The sequence below is a fragment of the Dendrobates tinctorius genome, unplaced genomic scaffold (genome assembly GCF_039654945.1).
Source record: "Dendrobates tinctorius isolate UK_male_01 unplaced genomic scaffold, ASM3965494v1 ptg000165l, whole genome shotgun sequence".
NCBI lineage: Eukaryota > Metazoa > Chordata > Amphibia > Anura > Dendrobatidae > Dendrobates > Dendrobates tinctorius.
Genome location: NW_027361832.1, coordinates 1,401,060 through 1,428,041, shown reverse-complemented (window position 1 = coordinate 1,428,041; position 26,982 = coordinate 1,401,060). Strand labels below are relative to the sequence as shown.

Here is a 26,982-nt window from a genome sequence, read left to right as displayed (position 1 = left end):
GCCGGGCAGAGAGCCGGCTCGGGGGCGGAGCTACCCCCGGCCGTGCGTGCGCTTAAAAAGCGCTAATGTGAAACCAGCCTAAGAATATGGATTGCTGGAAACATGTCCTGTGGTCGGATGAGACCAACTTAATTTGTTCAGATGGTGTCAAGCATATGTGGCAGCAACCAGGTGAGGAGTACAAAGACAATTGTGTCTTGCCTACAGTCAAGCATGGTGGTGGGAGTGTCATGGTTTGGGGCTGCATGAGTGCTGCTGGCTGTGGGAAGCTACAGTTCATTTAGGGAACCATGAATGCCAACATGTACTGTGACATGCTGAAAAAGTGCATGATCCCCTCCCTACAGAAACTGGGCCGTAGAGCAGTATTCCAACATAATGACCCCAAACACACCTCTAAGGCGACCACTGCCTTTCTAAAGAAACTGAGGGTAAAGATGTTGGACTGGCAAAGCATGTCTTCAGACCTAAACTCTATTGCGCATGTGTGGGACATCCTCAAACGGAAAGTGGAGGAGCTCAAGGTCTCCAACATCCACCAGGTCCGTGATGTCATGGAGGAGTGGAAGAGCATTCCAGAGGTAACCTATAAAGCTCCATGCCCAAGAGGGTTAAGGCATTGCATGAAAATAATGGTGGCCACACACAATATTTGTTAGGTTGAACAATAAATAATGTTCCCTAGTTGCCTGCTCCTGGCCCAATGGGTATTGATCAGTGCGCACTAAAAGAAATCACACCACACAATTGGATGTAACCTCTCTTGATCAATGTATGGCACAGCTCCAAGAGAGAGCAAGAGAAAAAAAGAGAGAGCTTTATTGATTCAAACAGGTTTTTATATCCCTTGTGAAGGGGCTTGGTTAACTCTAAGATGGGAGTGTCCAGATGTATTCCATTGGTTAGTGGGTTGGGCACTGAGCTGGTCTGGGCGGATCCATGAGGTCATCACAGTGGGCGTCGTCTTGGGTGGATCCATGGAGCACAGGGTGGTTTGGCCAAACAGGAAATTCCAGTTCTATGAGCACACGGTATGAGGTGCTGGCAGCCATCTTTAGTGTCACACTTTGATCTGAAAAAGCTCATGTAAGGTGAAATAATACACTTGAGGTTAATTAAGTATTTGATCTTAAGGCTCTCCTCAACAGTCCCCCCCTAAATACTTTATTAACCTTCTTTTCTTGATCCTACTGTGGTTCCCTAACCCAACAGTGTTAAGTGTCACTATGCAATTATGGATATACACTCACTGGCCACTTTATTAGGTACACCATGCTAGTAAGGGGTTGGACCCCCTTTTGCCTTCAGAACTGCCTCAATTCTTCGTGGCAGAGATTCAACAAGGTGCTGGAAGCATTCCTCAGAGATTTTGGACCATATTGACATGATGGCATCACACAGTTGGCGCAGATTTGTCGGCTGCACATCCCTGATGCGAATCTCCCGTTCCACCACATCCCAAAGATGCTCTATTGGATTGAGATCTGGTGACTGAGGAGGCCATTTGAGTACAGTAAACTCATTGTCATGTTCAAGAAACCAATCTGAGATGATTCGAGCTTTATGACATGGCGCATTATCCTGCTGAAAGTAGCCATCAGATGTTGGGTACATTGTGGTCATAAAGGGATGGACATGGTCAGCAACAATACTCAGGTAGGCTGTGGCGTTGCAACGATGCTCAATTGGTACCAAGGGGCCCAAAGAGTGCCCAGAAAAAATTCCCCACACCATGACACCACCACCACCAGCCTGAACCGTTGATACAAGGCAGGATGGATCCATGCTTTCATGTTGTTTACGCCAAATTCTGACCCTGCCATCCGAATGTCGCAGCAGAAATCGAGACTCATCAGACCAGGCAACGTTTTTCCAATCTTCTACTGTCCAATTTCGATGAGCTTGTGCAAATTGTAGCCTCAGTTTCCTGTTCTTAGCTGAGAGGAGTGGTACCCAGTGTGGTCTTCTGCTGCTGTAGCCCATCTGCCTCAAAGTTCGACGCACTGTGCGTTCAGAGATGCTCTTCTGCCTACCTTGGTTGTAACGGGTGGCAATTTGAGTCACTGTTGCCTTTCTATCAGCTCGAACCAGTCTGCCCATTCTCCTCTGACCTCTGGCATCAACATGGCATTTCCGGCCACAGAACTGCCGCTCACTGGATTTTTTTTCTTTTTCGGACCATTCTCTGTAAACCCTAGAGATGGTTGTGCGTGAAAATCCCAGTAGATCAGCAGTTTCTGAAATTCTCAGACCAGCCCTTCTGGCACCAACAATCATGCCACGTTCAAAGGCACTCAAATCACCTTTCTTCCCCATACTGATGCTCGGTTTGAACTGCAGGAGATTGTCTTGACCATGTCTACATGCCTAAATGCACTGAGTTGCCGCCATGTGATTGGCTGATTAGAAATTAAGTCTTAACACACAGTTGGACAGGTGTACCTAATAAAGTGGCCAGTGAGTGTATATCAGAAGGTATATAGGAGCGCACTAACCGTGTCTTTGGGACTTTTCTACCAGTTGGGACCATTTCTCTCCAATCTTCCATCACCATGGTTACAAAGAATACACATGTGATTAACCACTAACCCTGATGTACACATCCTAGATCTGACCGTCTTGTCCGGGAGGGGGAATTGGAGTCTTCACCAGTTTGAGACAAGTTTTCCCTTGTGGAAAACCTCCCTTTGTAGCTGGACTTTGACAAGCAGGTCAGATCCTGCTCTGTCCCTACCTGTCTGACAAGTTTACAGTATGAGAGGTGGATCCAGGAGGTCATCAGCAACCCTTAAAAGAAATTAACACAGCAAGCAACATTATGTAGGTAGAAGGTTCTGATGGAGGCATGAACTTCTTGCAGTTAGAGGCGTGTATTCACGTTGGTCTTCCTTCAAGCTTGACCGACGTAGGAGCTGTCAAAGCACTTGGTAGGGACCCTCAATTCTCAACTCCAGGGATGTCTTTCTGATGAACTTCTTTACCAGCACGTAGTCACCAGGTTGGAAAGTATGGGTACCTTCACTGGAATCTGGATCTGGAATGGATGATAAAACTCATGCATGTGTTAGTGACAGTTCTTTAGTAAGGGCAATGACATAATTTACAAGAGTATCACTTCCTAAGGCTAGCTGTTGTGGAAAATATTGAACCAACCTTGGAGGCCCCCCCAAAAGTAATCTCATATGGTGTGAGTTTAGTGGGACCTCTTGGAGTGTTTCTGACTGAGTGTAAGGCAATGGGCAAAATGTCTGTCCAACGAAGTCTGACTTCCTGACAGGCTTTCAGTATTTTATTTTTCAAGGTGGCATTCAGTCTTTCTACTTTTCCACTACTCTGAGGGTGGTGTGCAGTATGTAAACCCAAATCAGTCCCTACCAATGTCCATAGTTCCTTAGTCAGTGCTGCAATGAATGCGGGTCCTTGGTCACTCTGTTACCTCTGGGACCCCATATCTGCATACTACTTCAGTCATCATTCTCTTAATAGTCACTCTGGCAGTCATGTTGGTCACTGGATAGGCTTTGGGCCATCCTGAGAACATGTCAGTCACTACCAATACATACTCATACTTCCCTACTTTCTGCATTTGAATATGATCGATTTGAATTCTCTGAAAGGGATAGAGTAGTTTAGCCAAATGTTTCTGAGACGGTGCTTGACTGCATGTTACACACATAAGGCAGGACTTGCAATATTTTTGGGTGACAGTAGAGATCCCAGGTGCCATATAAGTCTTCCAAATCAAGTGATTTATCTGATTCTTGCCTCTATGTGTGATATTGTGTGCCCATTCTGTCACCGAGGGGTACAGATCTTTTTGTTCATCCTCCAGACTCCATCTTCATCTATTTTTTTTTTTTTCTCCTCCTTCTTGGCAAGACTTCTTTTCATCATCTGTCTTGGTGTAGATGGATAAACCTCATAAGAGAGCTTTGAAGCCCTTCATTGTCTTGTGACACGTACACTGCTGCTTTCTCTTTCCCAAATGGATCTGCAGCATACGTTTTTTTCTGTTTTGTCAGCGAAGTTCCCCCCTTGCTTCTGGAGAATTCAATCTCTCGTGAGCTTTGATCTTGATCACTGCAACCTCCGAAGGTAGATCTAGAGCGGCCACAAGTTCATGTATGGAGCAGCATGTTTTACAGGAGTTCCACTGGACTTTAGGTATCCTCTGGCTGCCTAGATACTGCCGAAGTCATGAGCCACTCTGAAAGCATATCTTGAATCCATGTATATGTTGACCACCCTCTCCGTCGCTTCCTGACAAGCCAGTGTCAAAGCCTTAAGTCCCGCTTCTTGTGCAGACATATGTGGTGGTAGGTATCCAGCTTAGATAACCTGGTCATGTGTAACCAAGGCATATCCCGTATGGAACCTTCCTGTTTTATCTGCAAATCTGCAACCTTCGGTGAAGAACTTCAAGTCAGCATGTGGGAATGGGTCTTCAGACACACTTTTCTTGGAGGCTGCTTCTTCCTGCATCTGTTCGAGACAGTCATGATCCTCTGAGTGTGTAAAGGCGTCTTCACCAAGAGCATCAGTATCATCATCCACATCCCCCCTGGAAAGAGGAAGCAGCGTGGACGGGTTGAGGATGGTGCAGCGGATAAGAGTGACATTATCCAAGAGGGACCATTGAAGTCTCATATGACGCTGCAGCGACAGGTGTTTAGGTTCGTGTCCTCGAACAGTCCAACCAGATAAGCCTCACTGGCATCCTGTAGGGCCATCTTGCCGAGCTCTGGAAGGGCTGATCGGTCTTGAAGTCTAGGGCGATCTCCCTCACCAGGCACTGGAAGGGGAGCTTACGGATAAGCAGTTCGGTGGACTTCTGGTAGCGGCGGATCTCACGGAGAGCAACTGTTCCTGGGCCGGTAAAGGTGTGGCTTCACTACACCAGTGGCGGGAGCGCTCTTCCTGGCGGCTTTAGTGGCCAGCTGCTTACGAGGAGCTTTTCCTCCTGTGGATTTACGAGTGGTCTGCTTAGTTCTGGCCATAGCTCTGTACAGAAGAGAACAGATGTAAATACTTCTGTAGGAGCAGCAGGAGGTAACAGTCCTGGAATGAGGAGCTCTATTTGGGCAGCTCCAATATCATGGGGGAGTCCATGTGACGCAGGCAGTCTTAAAAAGCTTTAAAAATCCTGTCCTCATTATTAATTAACCTGATTTCGGAGAGGCAGCAAATGCTTGGGGGGCTACGCTTGTTCATTATAATTTCAACATTTTCTCTTGCACATGCATGAACAGGGAAATCGAAAATGCCAACACTAATAGCGGGAATTGTCAAGGTCTCAATCTGCTCACTAATTTGCATACTCTAAAATGCGAGTTGTTGTTGAGTACTAACGTCTGGATGAAAAGGGTCAAAAGTAGGGGTCACAGCGTATATGATCATTCTACATGGAGGATTGCCAGATTTAGTCACCACTAGGTCCCAAACAGCTATCTGACCACGTGACTCAACAATAATTCGACTGTCAGCTTGAATAGTCGCCCCTCCTGTTTCCACTATAGCTCTAGCCACATCTCCAATGTGCTCTAACCGAGAATTGGCAGCACTAACAATCCATTATTATGTCACCCTTTCCCACTACTAACAAGGGTCCCTCAGGAAGTTCTTTTTCAAAGAAATAAGTTGCCAACATTCCCTCTTCTTTTTGCTTCCTGTCATGTTGGTATCCCCCTTCCAAACTGAGTCCCCCCCCCCCCTTGATACAGTTGCCACCATCCCGTACAGGTGTGCTCTTGGCTGGGAGAGAGCCTGTAAGGTACTGGGTATGGAAGTGACAGTAGAAAAGGTCAATGTCGGGGATGATCCAGGTGGATGGATTTTTGGGTTCACCACAGGAGCTATAGGGGAAAGGGCCGTTGTTCCACTGGACTCAATTGTAACAGGGAGCATGGGGTAAAGCCTGTTCACTTCTCGAAGGAATATAGTATTGGCCGTTAGTGGTCATTAGTGGGTAACAAGGATTTGGTGGCGTGGTGTGTTGCCTTAATCTAAGATGTTCATCACTGGAAGGTGTGTGTGTGTGTGTCTCGTCCTGAATCGTGCTCTTGCTACGTGGTCCCTGTCTGATTTCCGTGTTCTGTAGTTTACAAAAATTACCTTGTAATCAAATTATTAATCAAATTACCAGGCCCTCCAGTGCCGAGTCAATCACTCTAGGTCAGATGGCAAACCTCAATTTATTAGGCTACGCACTCCAAGAAACGCACCCAATAGGTCGAGTCAGTCACTCCAGACCTATTTTCTCCTTAATTTTACAATTTATTAGCTATGCACTGAATCAATCACTCCAAGTAACGCGGCAAAACTCAACTTTCAAAATACACCTCATATTAATTAAATTATTAATCAAATTACCATGCCCTCCAGTGCTGAGTCAATCACTCTAGGTCACGTGGCAAACCTACAATTTATTAGGCTACGCACTGAGTCAATCACTCCAAGTAACGCGCCCCAATAGGTCAAGTCCATCACTCCAGACCTACTTTTTTACAGAAACTACTTCCTACTAACAGAACTGAAAATCTTATGACAGGCAACAACCATGTACTGTTGTACGAACTGGAGCGACGTTCCAAGATGGTCACCAGAAGAAACACACTTGCCTTCGCCAAAATGGCGGCCATAAGACACACATTTGCCATTCCCAAATGGTCGCCAAAAGAAACACATTTGCCATTCCCAAAATGGTTGCGAAAAGAAACACATTTGCCATTCGCTAAAATGGCTGCCATCAGAACACATTTGCCATTTCCAAGATGGATGCCAAAAGAAACACATTTGCCATACGCTAAAATGGCTGCCATCAAAACAACACATTTGCCATTCCCAAGATGGCCGCCCGAAAACACATTTTTTTCCTCGCCAAGATGACCACCAGAAGAAACACATGGCTCACCAACAAAATGGCTGCCATCAGAAGAAAACACATGGCTCTGTACACAAAAATGGCTGCCACCAGAAGAAACACATGGCTCTGTACCACCACCATACGGCGGTGGCCACTCACAGGATGCATCCCTGTAATACACATAACTCAAAACTCTGTACTTTTTATTCCTTTCCTTTTCTACCCAATTTTCTCCATGCAGACTTTTAGAGACTCTTTCCCATGCCTTAGCAGTAGACAACAATCCATTATCTTCTAGGATACCTTTCCAAGCAAGAGAATCTTCCACTCCAGGGGCTGCAACCTTCCCAGATCTGGCATTCCAAACAGCCTCTTAGGCCTTTTTTTTTTTTTTTTTTTTATACATTGTTTTACACAACAACAAACAAATAAGACCACAAACTTGAGATTCTAAAGATAAACTTAGTATGCGTAGCCTTCCACACAACTTCGAAGGCTTTTTATATTGTTTTACACAACACTAAACAAACCATAAGACTGGAGAGTTGACTTAAACCTGAAAAAACTGAGATACTACAGACAATATCTGTAGCCACATTTCCTATTTGTTCTGTTGTTGTTGTTTTTTTTTTTTTTTTTTTTTCCTTCTTCTCGGACACTGCTGAAAAGCTCACTTGGTCTCATTTTTAGCAGTCATCTCCACTCGGCACAAACACATAACAGGCAGCAGGCAACTAATACACATGACGGTTCTTGCATTAAATGGCCAGCAGCGGAGAGACCCTTCTGCCGTCTTACAGATACCTCGAAAACCGGACACAGTCAGGCAATCTGCCCAGGATACCCCGAAGGACACAGGTAAAGACTACAGATTATAAAAATCAGCAGCCTTATCGTCTTCTGATATGGAGGTGATCAGTCTCCTGTTTCGGGGCATCCAGTGCGTCCTGCCGGTCCTCAGGGTTTAGGACGTCATCCTCTGCTGGCCCCACTTTGGGTGCCAAAAATATTAGGTTGAACAATAAATAATGTTCCCTAGTTGCCTGCTCCTGGCCCAATGGGCATATTGATCAGTGCGCACTAAAAGAATCACACTACACAATTGGATGTAACCTCTCTTGATCAATGTATGGCACAGCTCCAAGAGAGAGCAAGAGGAAAAAAAGAGAGGGCTTTATTGATTCAAACAGGTTTTTATGTCCCTTGTGAAGGGGCTTGGTTAACTCTAAGATGGGAGTGTCCAGATGTATTCCATTGGTTAGTGGGTTGGGCAGTGAGCTGGGCGGATCCATGAGGTCATCACAGTGGGCGTCGTCTTGGGTGGATCCATGGAGCACAGGGTGGTTTGGCCAAACAGGAGATTCCAGTTCTATGAGCACACGGTATGAGGTGCTGGCAGCCATCTTTAGTGTCACACTTTGATCTGAAAAAGCTCATGTAAGGTGAAATAATACACTGGAGGTTAATTATTTGATCTTAAGGCTCTCCTCAACATATTGACACTTTGGGCACAGTTTGGCCATTATCACTTAGGGGTGTACTCCCTTTTGTTGCCAGCAGTTTAGACATTAAAGGCTTTGTGTTTAGTTATTTAGAGGGCGCATCAAATTTACACTGTTATACAAGCTGTACACTGACTACGTTGTTTCGAAGTGTCACAACTTCAGTGTTGTCCAAAGAAAAGTTATATAATAAAATATTTACAAGAATGTGACGGGTGTGTTCACTTGATTGACATACTGATCCCACCGACATCGATGGGATCCACCCACAGTCTAATGTATATGGTGGTGCCAGCCAAATGCTGATTGGGAGAGATGTCAATCCCGCATGTTAGAATTCAGACTGCTGGTGGCGTTGTTCTCCCGGAGATAAGTCTCCGACCGAAGTGTCAGCCGGCAGCATTCTCATAGAGAACACGAGCGCTCGGCCTAACGTGATGATTGGCTGAAGCATCGGCTAATGTGTATGAGGAGCTAAGGATGAAAATATCAGTGCAGACAATGTCCTGTCTCACGGTTGCTGCAGTCTCTTCCTTCCATGATGTAGAAATGGGTCACTCTGGACAATGAGACCTTGAAGCCAAGATTTATCATTAATGACTAAGGCGGGTTTACACTATTCAAGCAGTGGCATTAAATGACCTCCCGTCGTCTGCATGTCTGCGGATTGGCCATCGTGTAATAGCCTGTTTACACTGGACCCCACATTTAATATGAACACAGAACAATGAGTGCGCAGCGCGCATAAATGGTCATTGTACTCTGCAGCACACACGACAATGGGCTGCTGAGAACGATGAATGGAAATGGTTGTCCATTACCCGACAACTAAATAAAATAAAACACTGCATACTCTCCTCCCGCAGCGGTGCCATTCCAGCAATCTACACCGCTGTTCCCAGTGTAATGTGACCTGTTTGTATCATGTGCCTGCTGCAGATATTGAAAGGCCGCTCATCACTGCAGCCTTTACTGTTTGGTCAGTGCAGACATCCATCCTGACTGTATATTGATGAGCGGTGGCCATAAAGCAGCAGATCATTGGCTGCAGTCTGCACATGACACAGCAAGTCACATCTCTCCAGGAACCGAGCCGCTGTTGTGCCCAGAACCGATCTCTGTCGCACAGAATGGTCACACAGCGTCTGCTGCCGATTAAATGGCTTCCGCTGATGTCACATTCAAAGAGCAGCAGCTTCTCTTCCACTCGGCTCTGTTGATGGGATGTGACTGCTGACGTGCTGATTGACAGCTGGCTCCTCGCTGTCTAACTTTTTCTTGAATCTTTGTCTTGTACTTTTCCTCTGTTACACATCCTGGAAATGTATGCCTTAGTTGACAACTGAGTATTGCACATCCCACACTATATCACTGTCCAACCATTGCTTATCATAGAGGTACGTGCTCCATTGACAAAAAAAAGGAAATGCCCAGTTATCAATATATTGATGCATTTCCATGGAAAATACTAGGAACAGAACAACACTAAATTCTTAGAAAATAAATAATTGATGTTCGACGTGTCGGCTCCTGTACGACTTCTTATCCCAGCGTCACTTGCAGTATGTGACATGTAAGGGCTATTGAAGACCGCACTGTCTCCTCTTACTAGAGGTAATGGATGGTCACAATATGAGGCTGTGACTGCCATTATTCCGACCCCATGATATGACAAGGGGATAATCTGGAAATGATCTTTTCTTCTCCTTTCAGACATTCCCCTCCGACAAGTAGTAGCAGAGGAATGTGTTTCCTTTTTGCTGAATTGGAGAGAGAATGAGTACCTAACTCTGCAAGCATCTTCCTCCTTGGTGCAAAATAACCCCTATGTGAAGGTAAGCCACCATAGTCCCGTGTAACAATGACCTTGTGTGGTAAGGACTACGATAACGGGGAGCTCTGATCCCATTTAACATCTTAGATGCTGTGGCACTTTTTAATAGTTTTGGCAAAGCAGTAAAAAAAAAGTGAATTATTTTCTTTGCTCTTGTAAGTGGTTTTTAACAGTGCGGTGCTTTTTTTTTTTTTTTTTTTTTTTTATGAAGCCAAAAGTGGATCCAGCAAAAATAATAGAACCAGTTGTCTAAAATGTATATTACAGTGCTCAGCATAAACAAGTGCTCCCCAAAAAACTTTTAGTTTCCTTTCAGAATCAACATGTTCTATGGCATGCCATACTACAAATACTCCCGCAAATGTCGGCCATTGATTGCAAACACGATTTAACAAATTCATTCAAGATCATATTGCAAAAATGAGTACACTCCAATGAAAGTCTTTTTTTTTTTTTTAAAAAGAAGATGGTCCCATCACCCCATGCCCTTGGTAGAGGAGCACTTTTTCAACTTGACAATGATCCAAAACACTCATTTAAGGCCACAATTGCATTTCTGAAGAAGAACAGGGTGAATGTGCTTCCATGGCTTATTGTCTCCTGAAGAGACAAGATGTCGTCATTCTCCATCCACCATCCAGGCTCTAAAAGAAATTGTTTTTGAAGAATGGAAAAAAGATGTTGCAACATGTCGCCAACTTGTTTGTTCCACATCTTAAAGACTTGGTGCTGTCCTTTTTAAAAATCATGGAGGTCACATAAAGTGCCAGATGTAGTAGATTTCGATGTGGGGTGTACTCCATTTTGCATCAACTAATTTGAGCAAAACTGAAGATTTTGTAATGAAACTTTATTAACCTTACTTTCATGTTTATAGGTTAGAAAAAAAAATGTTCTATAAAGCTCCGTCTCGTCAAAATGTATGTTGGCGCAGCCTTCCACACTGGGCTACTGTTCTAGATGTGGCTGCTGATGGCGTAACATGTGTCCGTCAGCCTCCACCAATAGTAAAACCAAGCACATGGGAAAGCTGTTTTTTTTCTATTGGTGGAGACTGATGGACTGTTGTGGTCACTTGGTCTGCTATCGGCAGCCACTTTTAGAACAGGGTCCTTTTTGCAGTCTGTGTGCTGATTTTCCAACCACATCTACTGGACATGTGTGTCACACATCTTTCCAACATTCGTAGTAAAACATTATTTTGTGGCATTACTTCTAATATTCCACCAACTAATTTCAGATTTGCCTTGCTCAATTCTCTGGTGGTGTGATATATTCATTAGAGGTTTCAGTGTCACATGTTTGTGCGTCTGGAGCTGGATTTATATAGAAGCGCTATAGTTATAAAAACGGATTAGCTCATCTCATTTTTTTTTTTTGTCTTGTTCCTAGCTTGGACAGCTTTTGGCAGCCACCTGCAAAGAGCTCTCCGGATCAGACAGCCGGAGGACGGCTAAAGACCTGTGGGAAGTGGTGGTACAGATATGTAGCGTCTCCAACCAGCACAAGCGGAGCAGCGATGGCAGGATCAGTCTGATAAAGAACAGAGATTCCACCATGGGGATTATGTACCGGTATGTCAGTGGATTAATGTACACTGCTGTTTTGCCGCCATGTGTGTCATTATGTTATATTGTCTTTCCTGTCTTGTATAAATTATAGAAAACTCGGTATAAAGAATGTGTTTCTTTATTGCTTCATTGCTGGATACAGGAAAAAACCATGGGTGATTGCTGCCATTAGAAGGGAGACTATGCAAAAAAAGTTATGCGCTCCTCAGCAGGGTACACCCCCCCCCAACTGCCACAAAATTAATACGTTTTAGCTTAGATTCAGTAGGAGACAGACACGAGTCTGGACCCATGCCCGCTTTACACTTTTTTTTTTTTTTTTTTTTTTTTTTAAAGATTTTGTTGTTTTTTATTAATGGTTTCCCTTTTTCTATCAGATAATGCTTGTGAGGGCGACTGAGTGGAGTTTTGTCACACTGATCTCCCGCCTAGAGACCGAGAGCACAGTGTGGAGTTGTCACTACTGTATTCTCTCTGGTCTATGAGACAGAACCCTAGCCAAGCAAGAGGAGAACGCTCCTTGCCACTAATACCTTGCCGGCTCGCCCTCCAGAGCTAGATGGAACAGGGAGGGAAGACTGATCCGTTACCTGCCAGTCGCCCGACAGTTTGCACCTGAGATGTCTGATGTCAGTCTTCCACTACGGATCTGCGAAGAAGGATTCGGGATCTTCAGGACAGATATATCCAGATCAGGCAAGCAGTGAAGGAGGCCCCAAATAATTTAATAAAAAAAAAAAAAAAACGGGAAAAAAGCAAGAAAGGGACAAGAGATGAGGATAAGTTCCTAGTTTTCCCCAGTCATGTTCTATTACACACCTGGGGAAAAAACTCTTGTCAACCCCCTAGACAAGCTGCATCCTCCGTGCCGCCTTGGTACTCCCTTGGCATTCTGATAGACAGCGGGGGAGCCGGTCGGAGGTAAGTATCACACATAGCAATATCGCTGCTGCGTCACAAAATCGGTGACACTTAAGCGATCTCGCTTAGTGTGACGGGGCCTTTAGAGTACTTTGCTTCCATAACAGAGGGCCAAATGCCCGCCTCCTAAGAGACACATCCAGTTTCGTTCCTTTCAGAAGCTTTCAGTCTGAAGCAGCAACCACCAGCCCACCTGCGCTGGTCCTCCAGGTCAAGATCCAACAGACTCTCTTCACCATGATGAGCCAACTCCACCTGGGAAACCTCCTTCAGTTTCGGGATAAGTGGCTCTCAGTAGTCGATGATGCCTGGGTCCTGGATGTAGTCTCCTATGACTACAAAATAGTATTTCCTACTCTCCTACACTTTTTTGTTTTTATAGAGTCCCGCCGCCCAAAGAACCCCCCTCCCTCATTCTCGTTTTTTTCCAGGCTATTCGCTCTTGAAGGTAGGCGGCATTAGTCTTGTTCCCCTGCAGGAATGCTTTTTGGATGTTTGTTCAAACCTGTTTGTGGTCCCAAATTAGGATGGCTCTGTTCACCCCATCCTGAACCTCAAATTATTGAACAAACCTGTCCATTTGCATCACTTCAGGATGAAGTGACTTGGGTCGGTGATGGCCACCATTGAGCCCGAGGAGTTTCTATGCACTGTTGTTTGGACTAGCCATAGCACCAATGATTTTCACGAAGATAATGTCGACAATCTTGGCCATACTTTGAAGCAAAGGCATTTTTGTCATCCCTGACTTGGACGACATTCTCATTAAGGCTTTATCCGCCTCTGCATGCTGCAAGAGTCTGCAGATCACTCTCTTTCGTCTCTGCTGAATCATCAACAGTTCGAAGTCTTCTCCGATTCCGGCCCAACACATTGTTTTCCTGTGAATGCTGTTTAACACATCGCGGGCAAGGATTTTCTTCCCAAAGAAAATGTCTTAACTCTAATACGCAGGATTCGATTTCTGAGGTTCCTCCCCATGCTTTCTCCGGTTTTGCATGTAGTGGAAAAGATGGTAGCAGTTCCATTCGCTTAGTTCCACACACGATTTTTCTCCCATCAAGATGGGAGAAGTCGGCTCGCTTTCTGGACCGGCTTGTCACACTCCCCTCTCAGATCAAGTAATCCCTGGAACATAGAAGACTCTCCTTTCTCGGCGGTCACGGAAGATCGTTTCTGCCAATGCACTGGAAGGTCATAACGGATGCTAGTCTACTAGGATGTAGAGCAGCTTTTCAAGACCTAGCAGTCCAGGGCCGATAGAATGCTCACAAATCGTCTCTTCCCTTCAACATTCTGGTACTCGGAGTAATCTTCCTTGCTCTACTTCAATGGCAGAACCTTCTCTCCAGCTGTCCGATACGAGTCCAATCCGACAATGCCTGAGCTCAGACTTGAGTACTGTTCTTTTACCCACCCTTAGGACTGCTTTTGGATGTCTCATGGTTTTCTGTGTCCCCCAATGAAGCAATAGAGAAATTAAAATTTTTGGTACTTTGTAATATCTTTCTCTGGGCCTTCATTGGGGGACATAGCACCTGCCCCTGTATAAAATTATGTTTTCAACTATGTTTTTGCCACTATATTGCTTCTACTGCTTTCTCATTAACTGATTAGCTTTGTGCCAGTACGTGGGGTGTACACTGCTGGGGAGGAGCTATCTTTTTTGCCTAGTGTCAGCCTCCTACTGGTAGCAGCATACACCTATTGGTTTCTTGTGTTCCCCAATGAAGGCTCCGAGAAACAGATTTTGCATTGATTACCCAAAATCTTCATTTTTGTCTTTCACAATGCAGTGTATTAGTAGAAATTAATAATCCTGTGTTTTTGTCTTGTTTTTTTAATTCTAGGAACGAACTTCTTTCTTTCATAAAGAAATTACGTGTAAGTATTGGGTCTTGATTTTAAAGGGCTTCGAGCTTGGTAACAGATCATAAAGCATTAAATTTATCAATGTTGAAGAGCTCCCACTATAGAGCTTCCAGGAGCCAAAGGTTTATGGGATTTCTACTGTACCTGGCATCTATCTTAAAAGAACAATGTAAAGGGTCCTCCTGAATCGGGTGGTAAGCAGCATTGATAGTGCAGATGTGATGTTATCGGCAGGTATCTTGTCCCTGTTTTGTCGTTAGAGTAGAGCAGATGCACAATACTTGCCGATCACGTCTGCACATAACTGCCAGGACGCAAATACAAAGTCAGTAGCACAACTCTCCCTTTGCTGAAGCGAGTGGCAGCAAACCACTTTTTAAATAACAGCACTTCTGTCCTAGCAGCACGCAATACAGATGGGTGGCAATGTGTCTTCCTCCGTAGCTACACTAATACAATGCAGACTGAGGTATTTGCATTCCACGCTCTCTACTTTATGGTTTGCGATTTTACATTTTACCCTTATACCATTATCCTCTAAAACTGAGACCAGGTCAAGAAAAAGCTGCCACAGCCAGGAGCAATGTGGTGGCCGATCTGTGTCCAAAGCAGCAGCACAGCCAGCTATGTGACGGAGTTGTACAGACTCCAAAATGGAGACATTTTATAACAACAACTTTTTCGACTGACCAAATATTGCATTTCTGAAGCAAATGGAGAGAAAAAAAGATATTTAATGTGAAGATGTCCATAGCTTTTAAAGGGAAAATTTTGTGAAAGAGTTGTCAGACATGTAAACTCCAACTGAGTTAGTAACATGCGCTTCACGAGCCTAAAGATGAAGAGCTCTTCAATATCAGTGCGAGTAACACCCGTTCACATTAGCCACTGACCATTCTGGGCCTTATTCTGGTGTATGGGTTTACAGATAAGTATCTGTATAGTAATACTTCTGTTTGAGGCATTCAGGAGCTCACTAGAAGGTTAATTTGCCTTATTCTATTAAGCCCGCCATACACCTTAGATAACAGTCAGCGCAGTGGTCCAACCAACAGCTATGTCACTGGACAGCCCCCCATACATAGGAACGCTCAGCTCAGCCAAGCGCTTCTGTATTCCCTATGGGAGCGCTGTTGTCAGACTCCTCTGGCAGTGGCTCATTTCTAGAGAGAAGAAAAGGATCGGTCATTAAAATCTAGTAAGTCGGATCCTTCTACACAATCTGTCGGGGGGAAGAGTGGGGAGGTAACCATAAGCATTGGACTCTTAGCCAATCCTTTCGACATCTGCGAGTTTGGCCAACTTTAGTCTAATGTGAATGGGGACCCCTATGGTGTTACGGCTATAATCTTACAGTTCTTTTAAAATCCATTTAATGAATCTCAAAACAAACTCAAAGGGTTTTTTTTGTTTTTTTTTTGTGGGGGGAATCTGTGCATCATACGCATGCTAATTATTGATTTTTTTTATTTTTTGTTTATCAACCAAACTATTGGTATACCTTTCGGCCTTCACTGGCAATGGTTTTTATTTCCAATTTTATACAAGTAGCTGTATTATATTTTTTTTTCCACAGGAGCCGCTAGCATTGACGACATTGCTTTCTCTGTTTGTAAAACTTCACAATCTTCGGGAGGACATTGTGAATGATATCACGGCCGAGCACATCTCTATCTGGCCATCCAACATCCCAAAGTAAGAGCCACAGGTTTATACTGCTGATGCGCTCCTTTGTGTTCATGCTGTGATTTCCTCCCACATCCCGATATCTCCCACTGTATTTGTCCGACATCGAAATCTTTCTGTAAGTGTGATCTCCTAAGCCAGGGTTCATACGTGCGTATAGACCATGCACAACAGGCATGCTGATCAGTGGGCCAAAGTGCCTGTGCAAATAAGCGATTTTCCTCCTGGTTCTTAATTCTTATGAGCATTCACTGGACAGATGAGAATTGTGCATGTAATGGCAGGCAGCCACTGCAAAAGAACACAGTGTGAACCAGAGCTTGACGCTCAACACAAAAATACAGTGTCTGCAATGTTAGATCGTGGCTTTACCAATAAAATATATGTATATATGTATAATATTATATCTATCTATATAAAAATGAGTGTATCAGCCACGCCTGTTGTGAATTTGCTTTCTGGCCTCCCTCTGGTTATTACTGAAGGTAGTGGAGCTGGTCAGATCGACAGAGAGGTTGCGAGTTCTCTTTCTGGGCTCCCTCTGTTGGTTACTGGAGGTAATGGAGCTGATCTGAATGACAGAGGCTTGCCACCTGATAATGATGATGACGATTGGAGATCTGGGGATTCAGATTGGGATTTAAGACAGCCGACTCCCTCTATCCCTGCTGGTGATTTGCTTCCTGTTCCTCCTGAGGTCTGATTTCTCCAGCTCTGTCCCTGCATGTTCAGCTAAGTGATTTATTTGCTATTCTGTTTGCATTTTATCTGGTTTTGTCTATCTCTTCTTGGTGCGGGTCAGCCAGCTCCGGCTGGGGCTGTGCTGAATCACCGCCCATATGTTACGGCTTGTGCCAGTTTGTTTTATCCCCTGTTAAATTGGTCTCTTTTTGCTCTGCTTTCAGAATATACCAGAGTGCCGATATAGTAGGGGGCGAAGTCGTGCGACTTCAGTGTTTTTGCATCAGACGTGTTGGTCTTTTTGCAGGGTTTTTGCGTGATTGCAGACAGTGTCTTTCCTTTCCTTTCCTGTCCTATCTAGTCAGTGTGGGCCCCATCATTTGCTCAGTCTATTTTCCTGCCTGTGTTTGTGTTTTCATCTTGTCTCACCGACAATATTTGTTTGGGGGCTATCTATTCCTTTGGGGTCTGCTCTGGGGCAGTTTAGATTTCCCCTTTCTTGCTTTAGGCTTAGTTAGCTCTCCGGCTGTGCCGAGGCGTCTAGGGCATCGTAGGTACGCTCCACGGCTACTGCTAGTTGTGTGGATAGGATCAGGGGTCTACAATCCGCTTAGGTACCAATCTCTCTGGTTTTCTGTGGCTTAGCCTGGACCTGCTCTCCTCCTCGGTGACCCATTCATAACATACGGCCCACTCCACATAGCAACCAATCACTAAGCATCTTTCATTTCACCAGAGCTGTTTAAAAAATGAAAGTTGAGCTGTGATTGGTTGTTATGAGCAACAGGTTTCCTTGCAGACAGTTGTGGTAACTGAGGCCTATTATTCTTATCACTTCTATGGTGTTATCGTCCTTCTGTAAAGCTGGAAATAACACAATTTATTACCGTGCCAACACAGACTATGCTCTGACACGGACTGCATGGGGAGCCCAGTATCACACAGGGTAGGATTAGATACACCGCTCAGCAGGCTGTATCACACAGGATAAGATTAGATACACAGCCCAGTATCACACAGGATAGGATTCAATATACAGCTCAGCAAACAGTGTCACACATGAGAGGATTAGATACACGGCTCAGCAGACAGTAACACACAAGATAGGATTAGATACACAGCTCAGCAAACAGTATCACACAGGACCGGATTAGATACACAGCTCAGCAACAGGATGTGCCAAAGGAGAGGATATTTTCATTCCAATAATTCCACTCATTCCATCTGATTTGCCTTTTGATTTTAAACAACTCCTGTTTCCACTTCGACTGGCATTTGCAATGTCCATTAACAAGGCTCAGGGACAGTCCTTGAAAGTAGTAAGGATCGATTTTCAATCTCCATGCTTTTCTCATGGTCAACTTTACGTTAAGTCTGGTAGGAGATGAAGTCAACGAGGTAGAAGGAAATTCTCAAAACAAACAGAATGAACTAGATCTAAAAAAAATACAATGGGGAAAATAAGTATTTGATACACTGCTGATTGTGCAATTTTCCACCTACAAAGAATGGAGAGGTTTGTAATTTTTATCATAGGTACACATCAACTGTGAGAGACAGAATCTAAAAATAAAAATCAGAAAAGAACATATGATTTTTACATAATTCAATTGCAACCAGCAAGAATTCTGTCTCTCACAGATGTTAGTTTGTTTTTGTTTTTTTGTTTGTTTTTTAAGAATCCCTCCTTCTCTGCACTCATTACCTGTGTTAATTGCACCAGTTTGAACTCGTTACTTGAATAAAAGACACCTGTCCACACACTCCAACCTCTCCACCATGGCCAAGACCAAAGAGCTGTCTAAGAACACCAGGGACAAAATTGTAGACCTGCACAAGGCTGGGATGGGGCTACATGACAATAGGCAAGCAGCTGGGTGAGAAGGCAACAACTGTTGGCACAATTATTAGAAAATGGAAGAATCACAAGATGACTGCCAATCTTCCTCGGTCTGGGGCTCCATGCAAGTTCTCGCCTCGTGTGTAAAGATGATTCTGAGAAAAGGTCAGGAATCGGCCCAGAACTACATGGGAGGATTTGGTCAATGACCTGAAAAGAGCTGGGACCACAGTCTCAGTGAAAAGGAAGAAAGGTCCAGCTCCAGAAATTTAAAATCCAGGATTTTTATTGTATCATATTTAAAATACATTCATGGCTGCTTGTGATCAAGTAACGGCAACAAAGTTCACCACAGCCTCAGTCACTGGTGTTAGTAACACACTACTCCATCATGGATTGAAATCCTGCAGGGCACGCAAGGTCCCGCTGCTCACGCCAGCACATGTCCAGGCCTGTTTGAAGATCACCAATGACCATCTGGATGATTCACAGGAGACGTGAGAGAAGGTCATGTGGTCAGTTGAGACCAAAAGAGAATGTTTTGGTATCAACTCCACTCGCCATGTTTGGAGGAAGAAGGATGAGTATACCCCCAAGAACACCGTCCCAACCGTGAAGCATAGTGGGGGAATTATCATACTTTGGGGGTGATTTTCCGAAAATGGGACAGGATGAAGGGAGGATGGATAGAGTCATGTATCTCAAGATTTTGGCCAACAACCTCCTTCCCTCAGTAAGAGCATTGAAGATGGGTGGTGGGCTGGTCTACCAGCATGACTGTTCTGCCCATTCATGTGCAGCAAGATATTTCTTAAGTGCTGTTCCAGATATGGCCATTAGATGTCATAGTTGCCCTTCTCTTTCCTGTCCTGTTCATGGATTTAGCATCCTTTCCCTTTTCATAGTTGTTCTGTTTAGAACCGCCCCTTCAGGTTTCCCAGGCTTGGAAGCTTGTAGCCATTTTCTCCCGGATCTCAGAGCTACTCACATGTGTTCTGCTCTCTGCAAAATCACTGCTTCAGTCAAGCGGATTCTGGTGAGGGTTTAATGTAGTTATGTGATAAGTGCTATGTATCTGTGTTAGCTAGCCTTAATGCAGCCCCCATGATATGTACAATGTATTTCCAGCTCATTGTAATGCTCTTGCACTGCATGTAGTTAGATGTATCCTTGTTCAGGTGGTGCATTGCTGGCAGCCTAAGTTGCTTAGATATCTCTCTTCACTGCATTGTGTGTTGTATTACTCAACCTCTGTAATGCCTGCTACTGTTATAATAGCACCCTGTATTACTGCTGTTATTGTTATCTACCAGTACTGATGTATTGTACTGTCTGTTTCTTTATAGTTTTAACTGATCTCATCCACTATTGTGTTCACCAATCCCATCTACTATATCATCCGTTATCATCTACCATTGTTGTTCACATCATCTCAATAAATATAGACTTAAGCACCCATACAGTCTTTTTTTTTTTACTGGGAATGGATGAAGGGTTTAGCCGTATGCTGGAATCCACACAGCGTCATACGTGGAAGAAGGCATGACAATGACCCAAAACACACAGCCAGGGAAATTAAGGAGTCGCTCTGTAAAAAACATTTTAAGGTCCTGGAGTGGAATAGCCAGTCTCCAGACCTGAAACTAATAGAAAATCTTAATGTTGTCCAGCGACAACCCCGAAACCCGAAAGATCTGGAGAAGATTGTATGGCGGAGTGGGCCAGAATCCCTGCTGCAGTGTGTGAAAATCTGGTCCAGAACTACAGGAAACGTCCAACTTCTGTAATTGCCAACGAAGGTTTCTGTACCAAATATCAAGCTCTGTTTTTCTATTGTATCAAATAAATCATTTGCAATCTATTGCATACAATATGTAAAAATCATACAATGTAATTTTCTGGTTTTTATTTATAGATTCTGTCTCTCAGAGTTGAAGTTTCCAACGATAAAAATCGGCAGTGTATGAAATCCTTATTCTCCCCACTGTATAATATATACTGTATATATAATGTGGCAGACCCTTTACTTGTCAAGTCTGGAGGAGCGCAGCGCCCTTCTGCCTCTCGTCATCTTGCATTCTGGGGGAGGTGCATTCCTGATGATTGACAGTTTAGCGCCATTGCCGTGATTTGTGCGCGCTCCAATTCTGCTAGTTAGATGTTGCCTCTGCACCATCGGAGAAGATCAGGGGCACCGACGCTGGAAAGGTCAAGTGATCCAGGTGGCTCCAGATCAGCACTTGCAAGCACTGCTTGCGGTAACGAGTCCTGCATTCGGATGGCAGTACATGCACTGCTTATTTTGAGCAATGTGTTTAGTATTTTTTGTGAGTGGCCAATCTCTTTACATGTCTCAGCTGTGTGCTGCTCTGACTTTACATCTACGCCAGTAATGTTCGTTTTTTTTTTTTTGTTTTTTTTTTTCTCTCCATTCTCTCAGCCTTCAGGCGGTAGACTTTGATGCAGTTGCGGTCACTGTGAAAGAGTTGGTAAATTACGCTTTAAAAATCAATGCCAATAACCACTCGTGGCTCATCATCCAGGCTGACCTCTACTTTGGTGAGTGGAATTTTCAACAGCCGTTGTATATCCAGTTAGTGGCAGATTTCTCATCAGCTTCCTAAGGGTATGTTCACACATTGCCTTTTTTTTTTTTCTACACCAAAAGCCAGAGTTTTGTCACCTTTTTAGTTGTGTTTTTACCATGTCAGTTTAATGGTTCAAAAAACGCTGAAATAACCGACCTGCTGCGTCTGGAAAAAGTGAAGCAGGGCTCAAAATACGTGCGTAATAAAAAAAAAAAAAATGCCGTGTGTGCATGAGATTTCAGAAGTCTCATAGACTGTTGGTGCGATAAAACACTGCGTATTTTGTGCACCAAATATTTTTGCTGAATTTAACGAACATCACTTATCAATTTTGCACAAAGGCTAAATTTGTCTGCTCTTTGTCAACTTGTTTTGCAACTTTTTCCTTACGTTTTGCAAAACGAGGCAAAAAAATGCTCCAAAATAACTGGTGAATATAAAATCATCTTAGAGTTGGGAACTGGGGTAAAGGTGACAAATTTTGTGACTTTTATAATAATTTAAAAAAAAAAAAAGTCCCATTTCACGGAATCGGTAAAACATGCGAAAGCAAGAAAACTAACAAAAGCACAACTTGAGAAAAGGCACAAATCTGTTGATGACTTTGTCACAAATGAAAGACTCACTAATTAAGAGGTGTAAACGCGCAAAAAAAAAAAAAAAATGCTGGCTATGCAATGATGACTCAAGCCTTGCTGTTTTTATGTGAGTGCTCTTCGTTTATCACAGTCTTAGGGTCCATTTCTAAGCTTAGTAATTTCTTTCTTTGTTCAGAGAAACAGATCTAACGTCTAAAGCACATATGTCAAACTCTGGCCTGTAGGGTAATTATATTTAGCCCACGATGCCCAGGGAGGGGTCCCCCTGGTATATTGGCCTGCAGTGCCTGGTGGGACCCCCCCACCCCCGATCGACATCACACTTTTAGTTGGTGTCACACTTTTAACTACCGTATATCGGCATCCTAGATGCCAATACAGTTGAAAGCAATGATGGAAGAAGGAGACTCCCTCTATCATCATTCCGCCTCTGAGTCTGAAGTCCGAATTGTGCAGAGGATCTGAAGACACCATGCCGAGACCTGAGCATCAGGGTAACGGACAGAGTTGGTATTTGTATTTTTTAATGTAGGGCCCATTATACTGTACACTCCCTGACAGAAGTTATGTCCCTTATCCAAGTTATGTAAATAAAAGCTTATAACCTGACGTTAAATTCATCCATTGGTTGTATAAATTATTCTTTTGAAAGCTGAAACCCTCTGAAATGTGGTTTAGGTTAAGAAAATAAATTGCCATCAATGCAGAAATATTGATCATTTAATGGACACAGAATGGTCAGATTTTGGCTAGACAAAAGTTTTGTCAGCCACAGAAAGTAATGTGATATTCAAACAAATAATTAACTTAAAATACAAATATGTTGCATAACATTGATTGAAGTTGTGGTGCTATTAGAGTCATATTTAATATTTTATGTGACTTCCATGAGCTTGAAGGACTGCATCCATGCGGTTCAACAATGATTCATACAATTTATTAATGAAGTCATCAGGAATAGCAAAGATTGCAGTCTTGCATGCCTCCCAGAGTTCATCTAGATTCTTTGGTTTTGTCTTCCAAGCTTCCTCTTCATCCTACCCCAAACATGCTCAATGATGTTCATGTCTGGTGACTGGGCTGGCCAGTCCTTGAGCACCTTGATCTTTTTTGCCTGGAGGAAGTTTGTTGTAGAGACGGATGTATGAGATGGAGGACCATCCTGCTGCAGAATTTGACCCCTTTTATGATTTGGAATATAAGAGGTAGCTAATAATTCTTGATGTATTTTAGGCTATTGATATTGCCTTCCACCTTGCAAATGTTTCGCACACCCCCATACTGAATGTAACCCCAGACCATGATCTTTCCACCACCAAATTTAACTGTTTTCTGGGTGTATTTTGGATCCATACAGGCACCAGTAGGTCTCCTGCAGTATTTGCGGCGTCTGTGGTGTAATTCTACTGAAGATTCATCAGAGAAATCCACCTTCTGCCACTTTTCCAGCGTCCATCTGTTTAGCAGGCTGTGGGCCTTTGCAAATGCCACACGGTTTTTTATTTGCCTTTTGTTTAGTGCTGGCCTCTGGGCACTGATTCGACCATGGAGGCCATTTCGAGACTCCTACAAACTGTTCTAGTTGACACAGGGACCTGTTGAAGCTCTGCTGCAGTGGAACAGGGGCTTGCTTTGGATTTTCTAACCAACAACGTTCCTCCTGAGCAGTTGTCTTGCGGGGTCTGCCCGACCTGGGCTTGTCAAACACATCTCCAGTCTCATCAAATCTTTTATTAATTCTTTGTACTTGACGCTGAGACACATTAAAGGTGCCAGCCACCTCTGCAGTGGATCTGGTCTTCAGCCTCTTGATAATCCAGGCTTTGGTCGCAGGGTGGATTTTTGGCATGTTGACAGAGCTCATGTTGCAGCTCAAGTGAAGGTCTGGGGTGCTGGGTTTCTTTTTATACACACCCAATAATTAACCTATCATTTACTGAGCACAGGTGAGGATGTAAACTAGGATTGGGTGCATTATATGACCAGGCGAGACAACTTTTGTCTAGCCAAAATCTGACCATTCTGTGTCCATTAAATGATCAATATTTCTGCATTGATGGCAATTTATTTTCTTAACCTAAACCACATTTCGGAGGGTTTCAGCTTTCAAAAGAATAATTTATACAATCAATGGATGAATTTAATGTCAAGTTATAAGCTTTTATTTACATAACATGAATAAGCGACATAACTTTCGTCAGCGATGTGGGGCCCATCTAATATATAAAGCTCAACGTGTGTGTGTGTGTGTGTGTATGTGTGTTTGTCCGGGATAGGCATCCGCACCGTCGCAGCTACAGCCACAAAATTTGGCACAGTCACACGTCTGGACCCCGAGAGCGTCCTAAGCTATGTTGTGAGGCGAAATTTTAGCCCCGCGCGTTCCAATTCACTAAACAATTTTGCCCCCATCTACATACTGGGGAAAAAGTGTGTGCGTGTCAAGCCCCGCCCCTCATGATGTCATAATGCCCCTATTTGCATAATGGGGAAGCGGTGTATGCGTATCAAGCCCTGCCCCTCATTATGATGTCACAATGGTTGCCATGGAGACACTGATGTCATAGGTTGCAAGCCCCGCCGCCGCTCATTATGATGTCATAATGGTTGACTATAGGATGTTGGATGGGTATATGGGCACTGGACTATGGGATGGAGGATATGTATGACGGGTATATGGGCACGGGACTATGGGATGGCGGATATGTATATGGGCACGGGACTATGGGATGGAGGATATGTTTGACGGGTATATGGGCACTGGACTATGAGATGGTGGATATGTATGATGGGTATATGGGCACGGGACTATGGGGTGGAGGATAATTATAATTTGCTATAACTAACCACAGTTAGTTACTGTGCCCGGGCAGCGCCGGGCTCTTCAGCTAGTTATACTATGTGGGGCCCATTATACTGTATGGAGCGCTATGTATAATCGGCCCATATAGTATAATGGGGATTACAGTTGAAGAATCATATTGGGATAGGGTCACAATTCTTTTTTTCCATTCTACATGACGGCACCACGAGAGAGGGGATCCGCCCCAATGAGGACAGGAAACCTTCAAGATAAAAAGGGGCGGCTCCTCTCTCCGCATCAGTTAGTTTCCTGTCCTCGATGGGGAAACCCTCAAGATGAAAACCTCTTGAAGATTCTGGAAGAAAGAAGAGGATGCCTGGGCCTTGGTCGGGTGATTACTGGCAGGCACCGGTCTGCTACACCCGTCACCAGGTACCGGTAGTCGCCTCGGGGGCCATATATTCCTATGCCCCCCCTGAGCGAGTGCATGGCCACAGCCTGTGAGGCAATTGCCCAGGTGAAGTTTGATGCCTCGGAGACCACATTGGGTGCACCCTCCCAGATGCCGACATACCCCATAGAAGTCCACGGAGGCCACCTTTGTGCTCCCTCTCTGTTGACGTGTGGTGGCCATGCAGCCCGTGAGGCACATCGGTGCACGGGCAGAGGTAAGACTCCTCGGAGGACCCTCTCGGAATCCCTCCTTGTTGAGCCCAGGACGCCGGTCACCATTTGGGCCATAAAGAAGAAGCAGTACCTGCAGGAATCAGTTTTGGCCAGCGGTGTGATCGCTCCCTCCAGGTAAAACCCAGCACAGGTATGGAGGAGGTGGAGGTGACCGGGCGTCTTGGTAGCCAGTGGTGGTGCAGCGTTATCGCCCCCTCTGGGCAGGTCCAGGTAGGGAGGGGGCGGTGGTGCCGGGGGAGGTCAGAGTCATGGTGGCCGGGCGACAGAAGAACGCCGGGGGGCGCGCACCGGAAGTGACACGGGCACGCACCTGAACTGACGCGCCCGATAGTGGCAGGACAGAGACGCGCTCCAGGAACTGGCCGGAAAGGCTCCCCGAGTGTAGAAAGGGAGCGCGCACCCGAGGGAAAGGCTGGCGCGCTCCGGGGTATGCACGGGGAGGAGATCAGCACACACCAGTAGTGGTTACTGGGGGTGCAAACAAGTCGGATGTAGTGCGCAGGTGACCGGCATGTGCAGGATCAACCAGGTGATCAGTTAATTAAAAAAAAAAAAAAAAAAATGGGGTAATGCTGTCATAAGTGCTGGCAGGGGTCACCAACATTCTAGGTTGAATGTGACTGTTCTCATCTGAAAGCAGCAGCAGCTAACTTGTTAAGATTGAGAGCCTTTTTTGCCAGAGCACTTACAGCCCCGCTAGGAGGTGCAGGAGTGGCGGTCTCGCTCAGATGAGAGGAGCCAGACGCGCCATAACTACAGTGGAAGCCGCTCGGACAGCGTACGGGAGGATCGTCATGGTGTTAACAAGGGGGGTCCACAGTCCCTATGGGAGTCATGTGTACAGACCAGTCAGCCTCCAGATCCGGTACCCGTCCTGTGAAGCGTCCGAGTGGTGAGTGAGCTTCGAGAAAGTCCAGTACAATAATGTCTGTTCTCTTTCTCTCTCTCTTGTCTCCTCTCTCCCCTCTTCTTACATACATTGGTGGGGTAGAGCATTGGAGGTCCCTAAAAAGGGGGTAAATTAAATGCTAGGAATAAGGAATATTCCTTATGTAAAAAAAAAAAAAAAAGAGAAAAGTCCCTTAGGAATAAGGGGTTGTGTCAGACCTGTACTGTTAGAACAGTAGAGGAAGAGACACCCGCTCTGCTGAGAGCTGGAGATCCCTGATTGTAAGAAGTCTACAATCAGGAAGGGCTTTGCAGTCAACAAACATGGATAGCAAAGCAATGGATAGACCAGCCCCTCATTGGTCTCTCAGGAAGACCATAGGAGAGCTCTGTTAAAACTCGCTACTGAGAAAGTAGCTCAGATGGAAAAGATACATTCCTAAAAGAGGATACAGTACGGACAAGCTTATTAAAGCAGTCCAACCTACCATGGGGCTTGTAGATGCGAAAGCCAAGAACTCATGTTCGACAAGCTTGCTATAAGGAAAACGTAGAGCCTTCCCTATTAACTAACCGTTGCAAGGACTCATTAAAAGGGAATGGGAAAAACCAGTGAGGAGGTTCCAGATAATCAAATCCCTGTAAAGG

The 26,982-nt window shown here is 44.6% G+C and overlaps 1 protein-coding gene across 3 annotated transcripts in view; it reads left to right on the top strand.

The window, feature by feature from the left end:
* The window catches only part of INTS8 (integrator complex subunit 8), a 131,354-nt gene that overhangs the window by 78,213 nt on the left and 26,159 nt on the right, over window positions 1–26,982 (top strand). For all 3 annotated transcript variants that reach the window (XM_073550408.1, XM_073550407.1, XM_073550409.1), the window contains exons 17-21: window positions 10,078–10,199; window positions 11,591–11,772; window positions 14,541–14,574; window positions 16,139–16,257; window positions 21,210–21,328. In XM_073550408.1, the coding sequence (XP_073406509.1) occupies window positions 10,078–10,199; window positions 11,591–11,772; window positions 14,541–14,574; window positions 16,139–16,257; window positions 21,210–21,328 (576 nt within the window). The remainder of the gene's footprint in view (window positions 1–10,077; window positions 10,200–11,590; window positions 11,773–14,540; window positions 14,575–16,138; window positions 16,258–21,209; window positions 21,329–26,982) is intronic.